Source organism: Aethalodelphis obliquidens, unplaced genomic scaffold (assembly GCF_003676395.1).
Source record: "Aethalodelphis obliquidens isolate GAN/ISIS:26980383/991018 unplaced genomic scaffold, ASM367639v1 scaffold52, whole genome shotgun sequence".
NCBI lineage: Eukaryota > Metazoa > Chordata > Mammalia > Artiodactyla > Delphinidae > Aethalodelphis > Aethalodelphis obliquidens.
In genome coordinates this window covers 5,286,114-5,308,773 of record NW_020837996.1, presented here as the reverse complement: position 1 = coordinate 5,308,773, position 22,660 = coordinate 5,286,114, and the positions used below count along the sequence as shown (strand labels likewise).

At 43.1% G+C, this 22,660-nt stretch overlaps 1 protein-coding gene across 2 annotated transcripts in view; it reads left to right on the top strand.

Annotated features, from left to right (window-relative positions):
• Window positions 1–22,660, top strand: part of DOCK2 (dedicator of cytokinesis 2) — a 407,498-nt gene that overhangs the window by 174,005 nt on the left and 210,833 nt on the right. For both annotated transcript variants that reach the window (XM_027084336.1, XM_027084335.1), the window contains exon 27: window positions 6,602–6,697. In XM_027084336.1, the coding sequence (XP_026940137.1) occupies window positions 6,602–6,697 (96 nt within the window). The remainder of the gene's footprint in view (window positions 1–6,601; window positions 6,698–22,660) is intronic.

The following is a 22,660-nucleotide window of genomic DNA, read 5'->3' as shown; positions in this document are numbered from 1 at the left end:
TCAAGTGGAAAAGTAATAAATGACGCAGCAGACCCAAGAAGGGTATTCATAAGCCAGCAGTGGGGAAAGCTGAAAACTCTTCCATTCTAAAGCAAAGATTCCCCTCAAAGTTTCAGGTAATGGTAGTACCGGGTGCCGCTGGAGGTGGGAGGAAGGAGAGGAGTTCAAACAAGTAGGATCAGTTGCAAATCTGTGTAAGAAGCAGCCTGACTCCATGCATCTGGGTCACTGGAGGTTTATTCCATAAAGAGGATAAAACAGCGGGCACCTGGAGTAGCATACACCAGGCAAAATCGAAGGCAGTGATGCCATACTCAAAATAAGCTTTTAACCAAAGTATGCATCCTGGAAGCTGAAGGCTCCAGCACTTTCCTCCCACTCAGCTCCTGGAATGCTGGCAGCCAGGTCTTAACCCTTCAGACAAGAGAAATCAGAGAATTCTCCACTGTGTAATCCGACCAGCCCAGACTGATCCAGAAGAGAAACTTGTATATACTGATACTTGAGCCTCTCCTCCTAACTGTCCCAGCCAGATCACCCTGCAGTGAAGCTCCCAGACCACAAGCTCTACTCCTGTGCCCAGAGTTGGCAAACAGCCTTCGAGTCACCCGCACTGAAATGTGACCTACCACCACCGGTTACAGAGAACTAAGAAAGAACTCTAACAAGAAAGAGAGAGTGCAAAACAGGCAAACAGAAGACGAGTAACCTGGAGGAAAACAGTGACTCCATGAGGCAAAGCAAACTTAAAAATAGGCAGAGAGAATTTTGAAAAATAGGAGAAGAGGCAATCATGAATTAGGGAAAAGATAGTTTAAAAACAATCATCCGAAGAACTAAAAGGAATATCTGATTTTTTTTCCCCCAAAATTGCTTTTCTCATTTTGGGAAATGAAAAGTTGTACAAGAAATGGGAATTGGCCATAGTTTACAAAACATTTTAAATACCAACTATTGATCAAACCAAAATTACAGTATAGCTGTATGGGAAGAAGGAGAAATGGGAAGGATGCCAGGGCCTAATGGGGCAGAGCGGGGAACAACAGTGAAATCCTTGTCTTATATATGGTGGAGGGTTTACAGATAATACCAGAAAGAGGAAGACATTTGCTTATAAAAGAAGTAATGCAAGTGTGTTACTGGCAACATGGTCGTAAATACCAAAATAACAACTATGTCAGCTAAAAGAAGTAAAGAAGTTCCCCTGGGGAGGAGAAGGTGAGGCACTGCTGTTTTGTTTTTTTAATGAACCTTGGAGAATGTTTTTAAACTACATACATTTGTAACTTTGATAAAAATAAGTAGTCAGCCATTAAGTAGTCAGCATCACTTGTATAACGTAGAGGCCTCAAACGGTTAAAAATATCTTACACAGTTAGATAGTGAGCATGTATCAAAGTTTTATTTGATAAACTAGGGAAGAACAAGCTGAACAATGAAAGAGCTGATTCAAAAGTATTTAGAGTTCTTGACTTTTTTGTGGGAGAAGAGATGCTTATAGAAAATTGTCCTTACATGTAAGACAAAATTCTACAGATCAGTAGAACCTTTAGAGAACCAGCAAAAAGCAAAACAAAAAAAATCACATTTGGTCATTTTTGGTCAAGTTAACCTCCATCTTTATGTAGCTATGATATTTCTGGTTTCTAATCAATTGTAGACGATTAATCAAATAAAGATACGTTTCCTGAGAGGGTAAGAGCACATTTCTCCTCTCCCCCCAGTATGGGCTTAACAGAAATGCTCTATTTAAAAACCATGAGGATTAATCTCCAAAATATATAAACAGCTCATGCAGCTCAATATTAAAAAAACAAACAACCCAATCAAAAAATGGGCAGAAGAGCTAAATAGACATTTCTCCAAAGAGGACATACAGATGGCCAACAGGCACATGAAAAGCTGCTTGACACCACTAATTATTAGAGAAATGCAAATCAAAACTACAATGAGGGCTTCCCTGGTGGTGCAGTGGTTGAGAGTCCGCCTGCCGATGCAAGGGACACGGCTTCGTGCCCCGGTCCGGGAGGATCCCACATGCCGCGGAGCAGCTGGGCCTGTGAGCCATGGCCGCTGAGCCTGCGCGTCTGGAGCCTGTGCTCCACAACGGGAGAGGCCACAACAGTGAGAGGCCCACGTACCACAAAAAAAAAAAAAAAACTACAATGAGGTATCACCTCACACCAGTTAGAATGGGCATCATCAGAAAGTCTACAAACAACAAATGCTGGAGAGGATGTGGAGAAAAGGGAACCCTCTTGCACTGTTGGTGGGAATGTAAATTGATACAGTCACTAGGGAGAATAGTATGGAGGTTCCTTCAAAAACTAAAAATAGAACTACCATATGACCCAGCAATCCCACTACTGGTCACATACCCAGAGAAAATCATAATTCAAAGAGACACATGCACCGCAGTGTTCATTGCAGCCCTATTTACAATAGGCAGGTCATGGAAGCAACCTAATGCCCTAATCGACAGAGGAATGGATAAAGAAGGTGTGGTACATAGATACAATGGAATATTACTCAGCCATAAAAAGGAACGAAACTGGTCATTTGTAGACATGTGGATGAATCTAGAGACTGTCATACAGAGTGAAGTAAGTCAGAAAGAGAAAAACAAATATTTCATATTAACACATATATGTGGAACCTAGAAAAATGGTACAGATGAACCGGTTTGCAGGGCAGAAATTAAGACACAGATGTAGAGAACTAACGTATGGACACCAAGGGGGGAAAGTGACCGGGAGGTAGGGGTGGTGGTGGGATGAATTGGTAGATCGGGATTGACATGTATACACTGATGTGTATAAAATGGATGACTAATAAGAGCCTGCTGTATAAAAAAATAAATAAAATAAAATTCAGAAATTAAAAAAAATAAAATAGTAGGCTCAAAAAATAAATAAATAAAATAAAAACCATACATCCTCATTTTGCTTTATTTCCAAGTTTTGGATATTTTTCCTAAACACTTGCCATAAATATAGCTTTAAAAATAAACACAATAAAAATGAAACAATTTTATTAAGTTCTAACTAGATTCTGTTGCGTACTGTCTGCTCTAACCTGAGGACTTTCCTCTTTGTTAAAAAAGGAGTCGTGCGTGAACTAAAGGGGTATTAAAAACATATTAGCGCCAAAGAGAGATTTTTCTACTTGGTGTTATTGAAAGGGTTAAAGAAAAAACTGAAAGAAGGGGATACCTTTCACATAATTTGATTCAAAGTTAGGAAATGCTGTGTCTGTGTATTATTACTTAAAATCGGCCTAGGGTGAGCTAGGAAGACAGGAGTTGCCCCACCCACTTCGAGTTCTCCTTTTACTATGTTGTGTAGTAGGTTTATGGATAAGATTTTATTTGAAGAAAGGACTCCAAGTTCCTTCCCGATCTCACAGCCTATGATTATTAAAAGGAAAAAGTCACTACGATCTGCAGTGTGTTTAGCTTGGATGGATTAATTCCTTTGCCAGGGCCATAATAGGAAGACTGACTTTGTCATTTCAATTATAAGCCACTGACTGTTTAGTCGAGCCCAGAAGACACTTTCCTGGAGGTTCCCTCCACTTGCCTGACAGTGGATCAATGAATGGCGGGTGATTTGTGGCTGCATTTTTACTGCTTCGCACAGGTTTATCATCTTGAAAGTTTTCCATTTGCATACGTGCTATACATTCTTTGGACGGCATTTCAATATCATCCAGAGTTTAGATTATGCATTGTCTTTTGCTGCACTCTCTGCTACGTGATGGGAATCTGCAAGCCCGGCCGGAATGCTGCTGTAGACCTAGGGGAATGTGAGTTGCAGCCACCACTTACTGAAGGCTTACTATGTGACAGCCCTTAGTATCGAGGGCTTTCCCTGCAGTACTTTATTTATTCCTCAAACCAGTACTTTGAGGTTTCTACTGTTTGCCACATTTTATAAATAAAGAAGCTGAAACTCAGAGAGGAAAGGTAATTTTCTCAAGGTCAGCCAGCTCAAATAAGCAGAATTGAGATTCAAACTCAAATCAGTCTGATCCCAGAACACTCTGCTACACAGCCTCCCTTATTGGGAGCTTTCAGAGTGAAATGAATTGAATTTGTCAGTTTTCGGCTTTTAAATACCAGACTTCCCAAGCAGTCTAATTGCTACTCTTTGGACTAAGAAGAAATGACTATTAAAAAGAAGCAGCGGGCAGGAGGGCAAGAGAACAGGGTTTTATTATCTCTGTTGGTAAAAGAAGAGATGTAATCCTGAAAAAAAAAATAACATGAAATGGAAACTATCATATACATTTGCAGTGAGTTTAGGTTGATGAAACTGCAAAGGAATGAAGAGAAGGTAAGGGATTAATGAGAAAAAGCACTGAAGATTTTCTAGAAGGGAAAGAAAAGGTCAGAAGTTACTGAAGGCAGTTGGAAGTTGGCTCAGTTGAAGGCAGGGTACCTATGTATCTTGACATATGGAAAGAGGCAAATGAAGCTGCGAAGTAACAACCAGAGATCTGTGTTCATGTTCCAGTCAGCCTGGGTGGGGTGTGGGTGAGGAGCAGGCTCTGGAGCCAGACTTCTGGGCTTGAATTCTTTTCCCTGACTGTCTGGCTGGGTGACCCTGGACAAATTACTTAACCTCTCTGGCTTCAGTTTCCTCATCTGAACAATGGCGATCATAACAGCGTCAATCTTGTTGTGAGAGGAAGTAAAGTGTTTAGCGAGGTGCCAGGCATTTAGTAAGAACTCACAGAAAGTTAGCTATTGTTGTTATTACCATAAGCATCACGCTCATATAATGCAAGAAATACGAGATTGTAAGTCAGTAAAAAGTCTCGAAGAAACAAACGGGAAGGAAGTCGGGAGAGAAGTTCACCTGCAGCCAAGAAGTAAAGGGCAATCTTCTCTTGCCCGCCACTGAGCATCAGGAGGAAATGCCAGATGTGGGGAAAGGCTGGATGGTGCGGGGAGCTCAAACCTAGCAAGACATTGAGGTCTGGATGGATTTAATGGAGCATGAGAAATTGTTTCTGTAAAATATATGCTCTGATGGAAGCTCTGGTGGCAGAGGTTCTTCTGGTGAGCTCCACAGGGCTGGGGAATCGGCGATTAGCCAACATACAGAAGAAGTGAGTCTGGGGCAGAGAGAGAAAGCAAGCTCTGGGTTATTCGTCTTTGGGTGCCAGTAGTCATGGAAAGCACATTGGGAGGGGAGGGAATTTTTTAATAAGCACATCTTCTTTTGTTATCTCATTCTCCCTCCCCCAACTATGAATCTGTTTTCCATTCATTCGTTACATTAAGAAAGAAGCCACAGTTAAGTTGAATGCAGCAAAGATTAATAAGGTGCTTACGAGTGAGTGAGTGGTCGTCTGCTTTTTCAGCCACCATTTATTTATCACTTTCTTGATGTCAGGGTCTGGTTAGGTCCTGGAGTCACAGGACGTTCCCAAATACAAGCCTTCATTTCCAGAGCTTTCCTGTGTTGTGTCATGGTTCTCAGTCATCAGAGTAACCCACATAAAATTCAGAAATCACAGACGTCCAGGATCTGTCTCAGACCTACAGGTTCTCCTGCAGTGGAATTAGGCGAGTGTATTTTTCCACCACGGCATGTGTCACTTTTATGTTCACGTCAACCTTGAAAGACTGGTGAGAGAACCTTCCACAGTTTATAGGTAAGGAAGTTGAAGCTCAGATAGGTTAGGATGATGAGTGAGGACGCACAGCTGGCAAGGGCAGAGCTGGAACTCAGACACAGAGCTACTGAATTTATAATCCCAAGGGCCTTCCTCTTAGCCATGACCACTCTCCCAGGTATGCATTAAGTCTGTGCCTTAAGTCTGCGCCGGTAGAAGGATCTGAGGGTGTAGGTAAACATGCATGAAACCCTTGCCTACCCCAAAAGATGCTCAGAAAGCATCGGTAAGTCCTACCCAAGGTTCAGGGACTTGTATTTAAAGTGGACAGAACCCTATAAATGTTACAACCTGGCTCATTGTGGATTTCCTCCAAGGTGGATAATGCAGTGTCTACTGCACAAAGCTCTCTCATGTTACAGTTTCCATCACATCACCCCAGTCCCGGGCTCCAGAAACACTGCCTCCTTTTATTTGTCTCTGCAGCCTAGGGATGACAGTGGCCGCCTGCTGTTGCTAATCCCTAAGTTACCTTCTTTGGTGTCTCAGCCTTTTCATCACCTGTATAGCCAATTTCCTGCATCAAATCCCCTCCTTATTCCAGGTTAGATCCTGTTACACAGATAAAGAAACCAAGGTTCATAGAAGTTAGGTAACTCAGCCAATATAATACAATAGTTCTTGACAGAGTTACTATTCTGAACCATAAGTTTCTGATTCCAGAGCTTAAACCCTTAATCACTGACTTATATTTAAGGTGGTTAGTGAAGTTCCTGGTGCCCAAAGCCAGGTGGTGATGGCGATGGAGATACGAGGACGACAGTGATTATGACGATGATGGTGCTGATGTTGATGCTGACGGTAGTGGTGGCGGTGATCTTGGTGATCACCATGTTTGACAACTGTTGTATGTCCTTTGGGATAGGTGTGCAGATACAGTGTCCTGGTTGTCACACAGATGTCTCTGATTGTGTTACAGGCCTTCACCTACCACCACATCCAAGAAATCATGGTCCAGCTTCTTCGCACGGTGAACCGGACTGTCATCACAATGGGGCGGGATCACGTTCTGATTGTGAGTAGATCTTTTCCTCTTGTCAAGCATTTCAAACTGGGTCAAGGAATTAATTTGCTGGAATACCAGGTCTCGTCAAACGCTCAGCACCAGTTGTTGCTTTGTTTTGGACTACATGGGTCAGATTTTTCCTACGTGGGCTGGGAGAACATGAGAGTTAACTCAAGTTGCTGAAATAAAATTAGACTTAGAACTTGTCTACCAGGATGAGTGTACCAGATGAGTTGAGCCTCTCTGAGCCTCAGCTTCCTCATCTATGACTGGTGGAAGGTTCTCTCACCAGAGAGAAGCCTTTTGTAAGTAAGGCATGTCCAGCCATGTCACTCCTTTGCTTAAACTCACTGGTGGATTTCCATCTCTGCTTGGCTTATCTCTCCCTCAGGTCTGAGGGCCTGTGCCCTCCTGTTAATCAGATCTTGGCTTAGGTGTCATCGAATCAGAGAGGCTTCCCTGCCCTGACTGCCCTGTCTATAATACCCCACACCCCTCCATCCTCTTTCAATTTCTACACCCTACTCTCTCATGTTTCTTAGTACTTATCACCATATGAGTGAGATATATATCTATATCTATCTACCTAGCTATATAATTTATATAGCTAGGTAGATAGATACAGATATAGATATCTATAGATTATATAGATATATAGATAGATAGAGATATATTTTCCTTTATTTATTTGTTTATTGGCTGGCTCTCCTTGTAAGAATATGAGCTCCAGAATGAAAGGATTTTTGTTTTGTTCATTTGTGTCTCCGGACCCTACAGCAGTGCCTGGCATATAGTAAGTACTTGATAAATACTTGTTGAACGAATGAATGAAAGAATGAGTGACTGAATGAGTGAAGGAAAGAATGAAATGTACCAGGCAGGGACGCTAAAGTTTAATGAAGACAAGTAGTACTCAGCTTTGATTGACTGACACCATGTGGGATTAGCCATACAGCTGCTAGAACTCCCAACTTCTTGAGAGAAGCTAAAAATCCCCGTACTTTATGTGAAATTTCCTGACGTTTAAGTGTTGGCAGCTAACTAAAAAATATTTATAAACATTTTATGATCCTCAAACAGCTGGATTCAGCTCTCAGAAAGCCAGTTTGGGATGTCTGCTTTAAACTGGTACGGTATGAGCCAGTTTGGGGAAGTTGATGTCAATAACTGTAGTCCTGCTTCACGGTTACAGAACTTAGCATGCTGAGTGTTTATTCTAACAGTAGCTTGGCAAGGATTTGATCTCTAGAAGCCAAGTGTAACAACCTTCTTTATAGCCATTTGCTTCTGCCTACTTACGTCAGTGCGTGGTTCCTTACTGTTTGTTATGTACATTTAAAGGAGTGGTGACATCCTTAGAGGGCGCCAGCAGTGCTGGGTACTCCTGCCTTACTGATGCAGAGAGCCATGTAAATCATTCTCCGTTGTTTGTCTTACTGTCCTTCCACCTTAAAAGCATCACCATTTCTTACTCAGTTATAATCTTCCATATCTGCAGTTCCCATAATGCACCTTAGATAAACACTTTATGACCTCCCTAATCTTCATTCCTTCTCTTTGGAGCCAGACCTAAAGATGGTCATCCATCCATTTGGCTCATTCCATCTATAGCAGGCTCTTAACTCTCTGTCTCTCCTTCAGAGCAGTGGTGCTTTAAAACAGTACCTGGATCATAGAAAGCACCAAATAACTGGTGTCTATTATTATTATTTTCCTTTCCCTCTGGTACAGTGTGTCTCTCTGTCCCTTTGTGTTATCGACATAGTCAGGTGAGCACAGTTTGGCCCTCTTTCACGCTGAGACTTTTATCTGATGCTCTGTCCTGGTTGCTTGCCCTTCCAGTGCACACTGCTCACAGCTGGCCTGTTCATCTTTGCCAGGAAACTCCCCTACTCTAGAATGTTCAGTGGCTCCCCACTGTCTACCAAATTAAGGCATAAATGCACTAGTCTGGCCATTCGTAGCTTCTGTGATCTGACCATAACACGATCAGTCATCAGGCTTGCCATACTTAGTCCCTTGCAAGGTGATTTTCTGATTTTTGTGCTCATGCCCCCTACATTCTGTGGACCCCTTTGAGGGCAGGGATCACATTTACTCATTCTTTTATCCTTATCACCCAGAGGGTGCCTGGCTTACTGTGGATACTCAATAAATGCTTGTTGAGCGAATGAATGAGTGAAATACTCCCTGAAAATGTGGTGCTGTACCATACCTTCATATTTTTGTACATGCTTTTCCCTCAGTTTAGATTGCTTTTCCTTCCTCAAGGAACACTTTTTCTAAATACCAGGAACCCACATCTCAGGGAGTGTGGGAGAAGTGTAAGGAATTGCCTGCTCAGACTTTCCCTGCCCCCTGGGCTGATTCCAGGAGCCTTGCAGACATTCTAAGCTGCAAGCTGTGTCATCAGCCTCAATGACTCTTGGGTTTGCTGCTGTAATTACAATGATAAAGAGTGCTGAGTGGGGAGTACTAGAGGTATGTAGCAAGCACACCTCACTAGGAGCAGGGATGTGCCTGAACTAGAAGGAAGAAATAAACAGGTCTTTCCTAAGATTTGGCTTCATTTTCATAAAATGGGCCTTTCCAGCAATTCTTAGAATAGAACTAGCTCATCCAAATTAAAGAAAATGACGTTGGAAAGTAATTACTCAGAGGTCAGGGGTCCCTGTCTTAGCGCTGAAGGCCCCAATTTCATTTCAAATTGAAATCTGGCAAGGAGGAGAGATCCCCATTCCAACCATCACTTTTAACTTTCCAGATATGATTCTTATTGGTTAGTTTCATTACTCTGGAATATTAAACAATCAATATTTATGGCAAACACCAGACGTGTCTAGTTCTTCTGAAATCCCAAGAAGACCCGATTGGGTGTAGGGCTGGTTGTTCTCGTGTCATTATGTGGGATTACATAGTGACTTTTTTTCTTATTTGTAGGAGTAGAAATGTTGTGATAAAAGGTATTAAAATTACAGGTACCATAGGGGTAGGATGGATTGATTCTTATGCACAGCACATTGTAATTATCATTTGCTGGAAATAGCCATTCCTGATTTTTTCTGTAGATCATCTGCCTGAACAATGAAGTGTTGGTGGTGACAAATGAGCAGAAGGAAAGTTTACAAAAACAAAAAGCAAAAAACTTTTTACATGACTGCTGCCCTCTCTTCCTTTCTTAGCCAGAGTCTAACGTATCAGATAAATGTTTGTTTACTTAAATGACCAAGGATTTTTGACTATGATGATGAGAAAGGCAGCATGGTTTGGTAAAGGACATTTTGGATAAGGGAGAGCTGGAGAAAGTTTCCACACTCTAAACCTTAGTTTCTTCTGTGTAATGAACTGTATCATTTTTGAGATCTTTGTCATGTATGGAAGTTTTCTCATTTGGCCAATGCCCATTCTCTTTCCCTGCCTCCCAAGGTCCTGAGTCAGGCACAGAAAATAGATTTCACTTTATGTGCCGACTCTGGTGGCTTCTCAGTGGCTGCCTGTTGCGCTGTGTTGAGAAAGATTCCGGAGCTACATCTTGGCTTGGTAGAAAGAAGTGCTGAATCGATTAGTGATGTCTGTCATAAGGATGAGATTGGAAAACAGTGATGTATGCAAGATTCTTGGAAATATTATGTATTGACTGAAGTTATTGGTGCTTTTTTTGCCCAATCCAAACACTCTTGTAAAACCAATATTCCCTTTCACATATTCTTGGTTCCTTTAAGGAGGTAGTGGTGTCCGAGCAGACACATAATGGAAAAAGCCAGTAATCTGAGAGCTTGCATTTTTACCAGGGAATGGTTTCTATGTGCTACAGTCATGTTTTATCAAGTGTAAGATGCACCATGATTTTATGTTCACATTACAAAGAGAATATGCTACCAATTAAACGGCAACACAGTGGTTTATTATTGCACTGCTTGTACTCTTCAGAGATTGTTAAAAAATAAAAAAGTAAGTTTGACTGAAAATCCCTGTTGTGTGATGGAGCTCATCTGAGTCCTCACAGGTAAGTGTCATCCTCTCCCATTGTTCAGGAGAATAGACTGACTGAGCTTCAAAGGATGGAAGCATCCTGGCCGAAGTCACACGGCTAGTAGTAAGATGGGCTGTGAACCCAGGGACGTCTGATATCAGATCATGTGTACTTTGTGCTGTCCCACAGGTCTCAGAGTGTGGGGGGAAACGTCCAAGCTTGTTTGCACAGGTGAGGGGGTTTGTCAGGGAACCCCTCCCTGGCCAGTGAGTCCTGCTGCTGTCTGCTCTAGAGAAGGCCATCCCCTGCCTCTGGCCTCCCTGGTGCTGGGGATGGACAGTCCCATAGGCAGAATCAGGGAACCTAAGCACTGCCAGAAGTTCTTGGAAGGGAAACAAACTGGTAATTTTGCTGAAATTGGGTTCTAGCTTTTATTTCAGGTAGTTCGAATAAGCCTCTGGGTGATACATTTTGGGCCTAATTACCCCAGTTTTCGCAGAGGAGTCTATTGAGTGATTAAATAAAAGTAAATGCAGTTGGCACGAGGCCAGCTCCAGAATTTCAGAGCCATTTATTCGAAAAGGAAGAAAACACGTGGGAATCACCCCACCCTCCATTGCTTCACCTCATAATAGCACTGAAGACTCCAGAAAATGCCTGAGTCATCAGAGAGCCAGGGTTTCAAAGCTCTGACTTCACTTCCCAAATGACAGATAGCCCACCTGCATGACCACTCTCTGTCACTGTGAGCCCAAAGACTCGGGAGGCCTCTGCAGGGGCCACCGCGACACAGTGCCAACTCCACCCACATCCAACCCCATCCCACGGAGAGCACGCGTGAGGACAGTCTAGGACACGAGAAGGTGGGGTGTTCCCAGCCAGAAGTGGTCGGTGGATGCCTGACCTTCACTGCGTGACTCAGCACCTTGTTCAGAAAGCAGTGTTTATACTAAAGCCATCGCTTATTGAGCAGATATCCTGCTTTCAGGCAGAAGGCTAAGTACGATGTGTGTTTGACATCACTTAACCTGCATCAGGTACTCATGTTTTACGTGTGAGATAACAAGCACAGGAAGGTTATGTAACTTGCCTATAATCACACAGCTTGTTCGTGGAAGAGCTGGAATTTGAGCCCAAGCAGTGCCATTGCTAGAGTCCCTGTTTTTAATTAGCATATTATGCACTCCTGCACTATTAACACCTTAAGTGACTATTTAGGCATCAAGTATTTTAAAGATAATAATGAGCACCTTAAACCCAGCTATTGCCCTGCCTAGACTTTGGAATCTAATGGGATGACCTGTATAGTAACTTTCAGAAACCTTAAGCTGGCGTAGAATTTTGGTGGTTTTATGATGACAGTGATATCTGTAGGATCAAGCTCCTCAATTCTGGTAATTGAACCATAACAACCCATAAAATCTGAAGAACTCTCTGTCTCCTTGAATGCTGGTGCTTATGAAATAGCAGGTTTTACAGAAGGCGACACAGCTAGAATGGAGACATGGAGATTCTAAAGGGTTCCGGAAGGAGAGGTAGTCTCCTCCTTCCACATCCAGCTCATCTGCGGGTTCTGTTTGTTCTAGGTCTAAAGGCCTCTATCCAAGCGCTTCTCACTACCATCGATGCCACTAGCCTGTGTCTGGCCATGACCATCTCTCACTGGTGCCCTGCTACGTCTTCTGATAAGACACACTGCCTCCGCTCTCGTCCCTTTCTAATTCTTCACACTGTGGCCAACACGGTCTTTTAAAGTAGCACTTTCTTGGAGATAAAGCATCAGTGACCCCACAGTGGCCAAGGATGAAGGCCCAGCTGCTCACCGTGGCTTTCAGGGCACCCAGTCTAGGCCTGCATCTTCTCCCAGTGCCCCTTACCTCCCACACTTGTGCCAACTCAAGGGAACGGCTCTCTTGGTCCCAGAATGCTCTTTTTCCCCTCTGCGTCCCCCTGCACACCATTCTCTCTGTCTAGAACATACCCCTCCTAACTTTCCTTCCAAGACCTTCCACCTTGCAAACTCCGCTTCCTCCTTCATGTCTTGACGCACATTCCACTCCACCAAGTTGGGATCAGACCTCTGCTCTCTTCAACCTTGTGTACTCATCATACTGTCATGAGAACATCCTTCCTAGCAACTGCAGAACAATGCCTGTCTTCATCACTCCTGCGTTTCTAAGGACACAGTGGTTCCCTGGCATGCAGGATGATCTCAGTGAATACCTGCTGAAGGAATGAAAGATTTCTGCTGTCTATTTTATTTACATACAACCCATCATTCTTTTCCTTAACATGTTAAGTGGTACTTGCATTACCCTTATACAAGTGTTACTGTTATTACCCTTGTGATATGATTAAGCTAGGAGAATAAGGGAGGAAAAGAATTGTTATTGAATACCCAGACCAAATGGAAAGGAAATGGGGGGAGAATGTATTCATACCCTTCAGAGGATGCATATGTCAATAATAATGTCAGTTAACATTTCCAGAGTGTTCGTTGTGTGGCGGAGATGGTACTTTGGGGATATGGTCACATTTAATCTGTGAGGTTGACAAATATTATGATCCCCTCTCAAAGAGGAAACAGTAGTCAGAAGGGCTTAAGCTCCTTGTCCGGCATCACACACCTGGGAAGGAGAAAGCTAGAGTCCATACCCAAATCTACAGAGTTTGAAGCTGACATCTTAAGCATTTCACTATACATATCTGGGAAATTGTTTTCCTGAGATGAAATTAATTAGAGAAAATTCCTGAGAGAGAGAGAAGAGTAAATATGTATGTATGTTGTGTATTAGAGGGGGATCAGGTTAAGAGAGAAAATAAACATTATACAAGAGACCTGAAATTCCAGTTGGTAACCGAAAGATGGCATAATGAGCTTGGGGTAGCTTCGTTGCTGCTTGATATGGTCATGGGGATGGTGCTTATAGCCAGTGAGTGGGGAAGCTGTCCATCGGCCCAGGGCATGGCATGTAGCAGGCGCTTATCCAAGCTACAGGAGTGAGTGGAAAGAACAGAACTAATTGAAAGCACAAATCACTGTTTATAGCTTTAAAAGATTCTGATTTTAAAAATAAGATGAGAAAAGATTTATTTCATGCTAGGCTTTCCCTTAAGGATCTTTTTTTTTTAAATATAAAATTCCCAGATACTTTACTAGCCCTGTGTGGTAGCATTCTTTTAGACAAATCAAAGTTTGAGAGCTGGAGCATAAAAATGCCAGCTTCATCTCCAGACCTTCCTTTTGTTCCATGATGAGTCACAGAGATGGGAATTATGAAGTTCCTAAATTTTTTAAAATAGCCACTGCGTTCTCCCTAGTCCACCTAATCGAGCAGACCTCTGCTACAAGGAAAGAGAGTGCTCCTAGATAATAAACATGCTGCTGCTGTGACAGTTTCACACGTGGCTCAGTAACATGTGCCTTGTGGTTCTTCAGAGGAGGTGAGCTCAGACTCTAGAGAAGCTGGGGCCTCCACTGGCCACCCAGGGGCTGCTGTTGTTAGCACCCAGAGAGGGAGAGGCAGAGACGGAGTTTGGGTATGATACAGTTAGTACTAGGAGATGCATGACCAGTGCGTCGTATCCTAATGAAATTGCCTCCAAATATCTCAGTGCCTTTTGGCTTTTCTTAGTGGAGCTGGACAGATCTGACTTTGAACAAGTAACTTTAGTGTGTCTTAAAGGTTAGACTCCATTGTATCTTCTGTCCTGTTTCCTGGTGCTAGAAGAGATGCCAGTCTTTTCTTGTCCTTGGTGAACTTTGGAAACTTTATTTATTTAGTTTTAACATCCTTATTGGAGTATAATTGCTTCACAATGGTGTGTTAGTTTCTGCTGTATAACAAAGTGAATCAGCTCTACGTATACATATGTCCCCATATCTCCTCCCTCTTGGCGCCTGTCTCCCATTTAGGCATTGATGAGCACCCTCACTCCCAGCGTTTCTTTCTAAGGGCTATGGGGGTTGGGGCACAAGTTATGGAGTTTGAAAGGATTTTACTGGCTGGGAACTGGTCCTCTTTTTCTCAAGGGGTGAGGTGACCTTATTCCATAGCTAGGAAGTCTCTTTACTTCACAGTTCTGCTCCTCAGTTTCCATGTCTGTAAAATGGGGCTAGTAATGGTTATTACTTGTCAGTTCCATGGTGAGGACTGGGTAAAAACCCATGTGTAAGGCTCGCAGCACGGAGTTTAACACATAGCAGACCCTCGGTAAATAAGAGCCATTATTTTCCCCCTTCAGTGCTACAGTCTTCTCCCTACTTTGACACAAGTGTTATGAGTCAGATTACAAGTTATTTTATGGCATGACTTGGGATAGCACCTGGGTTCGTGCATTATTATTAAGCTGTTGCTACAGCTGGGCTGTAAATAAAGTCCCCCCGCCCCGCCCCCCGAGATGAAACCAACCACCAGATGTCTGCCACAAGGGCTTGAACCCCAGACAGGAAGGAGAAATCCCATCCAGAGGCTCCTTCCCTGGGAATGCGGAGGGAATGGAGCTGCCCACAGAGAAAAAACCCTGTTAGAACAACGGCGAATGAAACAGGCTTCCCTGCAGGTCTCCGTCCCTGTCGTCCGTGCCAGGGCACTGGCCTTCTCCGTGACTCAAGGGATTCAGTTCTGTCAAATGATCCTTCAAAATCAGAACCCACTTTTCTAGATTCATGCTACATTCATAAGTGATGCATTTATGTCGCCATTAAACATTTATGATAATTTTTTAATAACGTGAGGATATTCTAGGACTTAAATATGGAGAAGGATTATAGAAATATAACAACAACAATAAGAAAGCCATCATGGGGCCCTGAAGGTCAAAGAGGGGAAGAGATGTGGCCCCTCACCAGAGGCTCTGGATCTCTTAGAGGTCAGACCCAGGGACCTTGTTCAGAAGCTAAAATAATGTTGGTATCGTCTGCTTAAAGGACACATGATTTGTACGTTTCTGTAGTTTTTCTCTTTCTAAAATGATTCGGCTTTCCTTTTAAAATCAGGAAAAAAAAAAAAAACCCTCAAACACTATTTCTTTAAAAATAGGAATTAACGAGATAGTCAAACTTACTGAAGCATTTTCATGTGTATAATTCCACTTTTCTTCTAACTAGCCTGTGAAGCCAGATGGTTTCATTCTGAAGACAGAGGTGGGGGGTGGAGGTGAAGGTACTTTTTCAAAACTGTGCAGGAAATCGGGGGCTGAAGTCGGACTCCTGGTCTTGTTCTGGTCTGTCTTTCCACCCTGGATTGTTTTTCCTCTTAATGTGTCCGTCTCCATATTTTCTCCCAATTCGTTCAACAAGCATGTGAAGCATTTACAGCATCTCAGGAAACGTGATCAACACTTCGAGGCTCCCAGGGATACAGATGACATTTCCTATCCCCCAGGACTTTGCTTCCTGGTGGAGGTGAGTGTGAGGGGTTGACAAAAGAAATGCCAGGATAATATAAGCAGCAGTCTGGTCAAAGCACCATGAGTACTTGGAGGACGATGGAGTGACTAATCCCATGGCAGGAGCGGGGAATGATCAGAAAAAGTTGCAGAGAAGAGTTGACATTTAAATTGCAACTTGATGTCTGGCATAGGAGTGAAGAGCCCAAGCTCTCATGTTTGGCAGACCTTGCAAGAGCTCCAGCCTTCACCATCTCATACTTGTGGACTTGGACAAAAAACTTATCTCCCTCCAAGCCTCGATTATTCTTCTGGGAAATAGGGGTCATCATTAGCTACCAAAAAATTATGGTAATTTTTTGAGGAAAATATAAGATAATGGAAGCAAAACATTTGATAATAGCCCAATGTAACTTCAAGAAATCTGAGCCTTTATTATCATGATTAGTAGTAATATGGCTACTATTCATTTATTCCCCCAAACAAAAATTATTTCCCATGGTAAATAGGTAATGGAACAGTGTCCCAGGTAGGGGGAACAGCGTGTGCTAAGCCACTGATATGTAATGTCCTCTGATGTTTTAGGAGGTGGCAAGGAGATGGTACAGGGGAAAGTGGAGTGGTAGGAAGTTAGGCTGCACGTACTAGGTTGGAGTTGGATTGCAAGGAACCTCGTTGCTATGGGAGGAATTTTATGCCCTGGATGGTGGTGGGCACAGTTAGAAAAACTTGGAGTGGCACGGCCAGATATACATCTTAGAGCGATCCCCAGGTAGCTGCGAGGAAGCTAGATCCAAGGGAGCTGGATAACTGTAAGGAAAGTAGACTTTGAAGGCCAGTGCAGCGGTCCACACGGAACAGACAAGGGCTCATAACGTTGAAGTCTTTAATTAAACAAAGACTTCCTGGACTTAAGACTTTACAAGGGGAGGAAAGAAGTTCCTACTCTCATGACATGTTACATAGAGTTGGGAAACAGGGAGAAAACTAGAAACAGCTATAATTCAAGACAGATAATCATCATAAGAGAATAACAAGGACAGCATTAAGAGGGTCAAAAGGAGGAGGGGCATGATATCCAGATGGGTGAATCAGCAAAGGACATGTGCTCATTGTCAGAATCCCTGTCCCCCATCCCTCACTAGACTGTAGTAAGCTGGGACAGAGAAGGGAATCTATAACTGTTTATTGGGAAAAAAAGTGGTTATGGGCTGAGGTTCACGTGAGAAGTTTCCTTGGAGCTGGTTGTCGTGTAGTAGTGGAGAAGAGTGAGGGATCAGTTCCAGGAATTAAGATCAGGTCCGGGGTCTGAGTTTGCAAATGCTGAAGCTCTGCATGGCTTTTATTTTGCTCTCTTTGATCCCTAATTGCAGAAAGCATATTGTTTTTACCTTGAAACACACAAGCAAACAAAAAGCAATGACAAAAACACATGACTTCTCTTGTCCATCATGCATATGGGAGCTCTGCACGTGGGATTAGGTTCAGTGGGGCTTGGTGTGCTCGGGGCAAGAGCTATGTGAACCACTCTTGATTTCATCAGTTAAAATGACTCAGCCCGTTTGGCTCAGGAGGAAGAAGGTTTTTCTATCAGCATAACCAGGGTATCACAACATTGCGTGTGCTACCTGGGGAACCAAGCCCAAGCACGGATGAGAGGTCACTGTGTGTGGCTGAAGATTTAAGAAATATATATTGAGGTTTTGCCAGGAGAAAAAATTATGGGTTTCATTAGAGTGAAATTTAATATACCATAGTTAGTTATGGATTCTGAGAATTCGTGAAAGCCGTTCATGATAATAAAGCTTTTATTTGGGGCTTCCCTGATGGCACAGTGGTTAGGAATCTGCCTGCCAATGCAGCGGACACGGGTTTGAGCCCTGGTCTGGGAAGATCCCACATGCTGCGGAACAAGTAAGTCTGTGTGCCACAACTACTGAGCCTGCGCTCTAGAGCCCGTGAGCCACAACTACTGAGCCCGTGTGCCTAGAGCCCATGCTCTGCACCAAGAGAAGCCACCGCAATAAGAAGCCCGCTTGCTGTAGCTAGAGAAAGCCCGTGCATAGCAGCAAAGACCCAACGCAGCCAAAAATTTTTTTTTTTTTTTTTTTCCGGTACGTGGGCCTCTCACCGCTGTGGCCGCTCCTGTTGCGGAGCACAGGCTCCGGACGCCCAGGCTCAGCGGCCATGGCTCACGGGCCCAGCCGCTCCACGGCATGTGGGATCTTCCCGGACTGGGGCACGAACCCGTGTCCCCTGCATCAGCAGGCGGACTCTCAACCACTGCGCCACCAGGGAAGCCCCCAAAATTTTTTTAAAAAGGTAAATAAATAAAGCTTTTATTTGCTTTGAAGTAAATAATCCTTTGGTGTGATGCTTGTTGTCTTTTCATTTTAATTGTGGTTTAAGCCAAGACAAAATGCTCTGCCCCAAATGCTTCTTTAGTGAGACAGACCCTGTCTCCTTTAAATTGCGTTTTGTCTGAAATGGACTAGGTCACATGTAATAAGTTCTGGCATTTTAATGGAAACATTACAGCAAAAATAGTTAACAATCTGCTTTAATTTCAAAACTAATTTTCTCTTTCATACGGTAAGGCAGTATCTTGGTAAAATGTGCAAAATGCATGGGGATTTAATTAAGTTCCGAAACAAGGTTAAACAATTTGTTCCGAAACAAGGTTAAGCTGGGCTGTCAATATTCAAGATGAATGGTGGGGGAAGATGGTAGTGGCTTGATGTTCCTGAGTCCTGAATGCCATGTGGACCACAGTGGAATTGGAAGAACTGGCCACATTAGCTGCTGAAGGCCCCAATCTGTGGAAGGCTAGATGCTCCTGGCAGCACAAATAGAGCCTGTACATAGATAAGGGAAAAAACGGGGAGTCATTTCTTCCTGTCTCTCCACTGAATCCAATTCATTCTTTAATTTATCCGTGCAAAAAATATTTGAATCTCATTGTGCTAAGTGCTGGAGATTCAAAGGTGAGCAAAAATAAGCAGAATTCTTACCTTAGGAAGATAATAGGCTAATGAGAGAGAAATACATTCATCAAAGAATTACATAAGTATATGTACAAGGCCAGCTGTGCCGAGGACTTTGGTGGAGGGGTCCTGGTGCCAGGTGAGTGTATAAGAGGGGTATTTGGGATGATCTGGGGCAGCGGTGGTTGTAGTCTTGGAAAGCCTTACTTGGGAAACCCCAGCAGAGCTGGAAACTGGGCAGGGCGGGTGGTGTGGTGGGGACTGTTCCAGGCAGAAGGAAAAGTGTGTACAGACCCTTAAGGGAGTGTTCGCATGGTGGTTCTGAGGAACCCAAGGTGACTCACTGTGACTGTAGAGCAGACAGTGAAAGGGCCTGTGATGGGAACTTCCACAGGAGAGCCAGGTGGGACCTCCTGAGCCATAGTGACAGACCTAGTGTGACTTCCTAAGTTTATCAGGACGCCAGATTGTGACAGCCAGAGTGTGACATGGGTCAGGTCTAAATTCAGCAATGACTGGTTTTGCTGCTACGTGGTGAAAGGGAAGGGCTTGCACATGGGGAGACCAGGTGGGATGCTTCTGTGGAGGCCAGCTGAGAGAAGAAGGGGGTTTGCAACGGGAGGCCGGTAGTGGAGAGGCACACTTACCTGGGAAGCCGGCTTAGCCTGGCAGTGAGAAAACCAGACTCTAGGTGGTTCTTCCCGGGCTGAGGATCCTGGAGGATGCAGGAAGAAATCATATATTTGGGAAACCTCAGGACTAGGGGTGATAGACATGAGCAGTAGGAATTCAGGCTGTAAACTGGTGGAAAGAAAATGGGGATGAAGTTGGGATGAAAGTACCCCAAAGGGGTTATGAGCCTTAAGCCGGTCAAACATGGTTTTCACCAAATGCAAAGAGTGTTGCGTGTGGATTTGTCTTTTAGTTCTTTTTACTGCAAGCTATGCTTGATGGGCATAATGATCACAAAGCATCTATGTTTCTTGGAACTTAAAAAGAGAAATACGCTTTTAGCATCCAGCGATTTGCCTTGAGCTGCTTAAAATGAGAGCCTTTTCAAGTGAAGGCTATATTGAGGCCTCTGATCGGCTAAGAAAGAAACTGTACCTGGAGGTCAGAATGCGTCTCAAGTCTAGTGCCAGTGGTTGCTGGAACTACCCTGGGCGCTGGTGTCTGGTAGACCTTCACACGTTGCACCCACCCACCACATTGCTGCCAGCACTGGCTTCCCACATGATTTCCACGAGCCCTTGGATGCATCATCTATCTAGCCTCTCTTAGTTGCTCACGCTTCAAATGGCAGGGGCCCAGCCCTTGCAGTGTCTTTTACCTCTAGGGTATTTGATTCCACGCGGCAAGAATCCTTCATTCCCCAGAGTGCTGTTCTGTGCTAGACATGCCTGCGTATTCTTGCTCACTGAGGCCTTTGTTACTTATCGATCATTGTCATGGTTTCTAGTCTTAATAAGGCCAGGAAGAGTTCATTCCTTATTAACACCACTTTTTGCCCTGAGAAAACCTCAAGCCTGTTTCTGAAAACCCATTGCAGTCCCATAAAGGCATCTTCCCTCTTCTCCCCCAATTTACTTCAATAAACAAATGAATAAATACACATTTATTGAGCGCCTGTTGTGTGCCCTCCGTAATGCTCAAGGTTCTCTCCCACTTAATTGTCAGGCACCCTTGTCAGGGAAGGGTGATGTTCAGCATTATAAGAAAAGGAATCAGCAGCTCACAGAGGCTAACTTTCCCAAAGTCATCCTGCAAAAAAGAGGGTAGTAGAATAATATGAAACCCAAGACTTCTGATTCTGGTTTTTCCCACCTAAACTGGTAAACAAACTGGTTTTAGATGGCTAATGGACAGTGCAGGGAAAAAATTAAATCACGTGATGGTAATGTTGTTTTCTTTTCAGTTCTCTCTCAAGCATCCTGATTAGTCAAGTAGAAGATGCATTTGGTGTTAAAGGGGCTTTAGCACGTGTTGAATATTTGCTGATCTGCCATTTTAACAAAGAGAGCTGGTCTCAGGCTCAGCACCGTTAACACTCAACAGGCTCCAGCAAGAATTTTAAAAAATTATTTTGGTTTCATCTTTTATTTTTGGAACATCATACTGGTTTCTCTCATGGTGGTGATAGATATAAAGGAAGAGGATTATGGGGAAAATAATTAAAGAAATTATTCCTCTTTCTAGGAAGAGAATTATGGGAAAAATAATTAAAGAAAAATATTGAGTAAGTTACATTTCAGGTATATGAGCATAATAATGATAAAAAGCATGAATATGTATCCGTCTGAATGAAGCTGGGAATTGCATCATTGATTCACAGTGCCTCTCTGGCTCCCAGGACGTGTGGGCCTTGAGGAGATCATTGCCATGCTAAGTTCTGAAGCTGCTCTTTTTTTATTTGTTTCCCTGGGAAACATATAGAAGCGATTATAATGAAAACTCTCCCTGCCATTAGGACCATTGGACATCCTTCTTAGGTTTAACTTTTATAACCCAAACCAACCCAAGCTAGTGATGGAGTCTTAAAACCTAGGAAAAATATGTAAGTTTATTGCAAAAGATAATATCCCATTTAAAACAGTTTAGAAATTTACAAAACCTTACATCAGTACGTAGTCTTTAAGAAGGTGCTCTATAGATGAGCTGGTATTAATTCCAAGTATAGCGAGTACACATTTTTTTAACTACAGAGAAAGCAGCTACATAAACGCCTGCAACTTAAGGTGATGTATCAGTCCTTCACCTTTCAGTTTTATAAAAGTAACCTTTGCTAAATTAATATCGCTCTGTAAAACCAGATAACTTCAAGTACAGCATTTCTGTAGGATATCACGGTAGATGTCACATAATACTTTACAAAGAAGCAATTTTCGCATGAGTAGGTGAATATAGAGTCTTGGTATATGTATACTTTTTGAAATTTAACACAGAGATGATCGTTTCTGTTTAGCAGGAATGTGTTTACTGAATCCACTTCCCCCATAACAATTTAAACGTTCAATTTTCAGAAGAGACTTCCTTCCCAGTTTCAGGTTGGTGGCCCAAGCAATGTTGTGTTGTGCTTTGGTATAGAATCATTATAGCCTTGTTTGGTTTTATCTCTAGAAATGTCAACCTTTTCAGACCACTATTTCATCTAACTCAGTGGAGGGTTTATCCCAAGGCCACCCCAACAGAAGTGTATGGCAGCATACACTTCTTAATTATCCAAATGTTGGATTATCCATTTTGTGTGAGTTATCCCAGACATCTCTTCCTCATTGCAGGCTGACTTTGACAAATGATCCTGATCACCTCTGGGTGGCTCTGCCCATTTAATGTTGGCATGTGCACGGACTTTATAAAACAGGTAGAGTAGGTGTTCATATCTCCACTCAGGAATGGACAAACAGGCCTTGGAATAGACTGTTCTGTTGCCTGGGTGTCTTAATTCTGGGAATAGGATTATTTGCATTTTACTGTGCCGCCCAGGAACATAAATTAATTTGAAAATTAGCGGAAGCAAAGCAAATTAAGATGGAAGCGCTCCTACACGATAAAATTATATGAGATCCCCAATGATTTTGCTTTACTGGATTATCCTCTGTGCTGTTCTTTTCGGTTGTTGGGGTC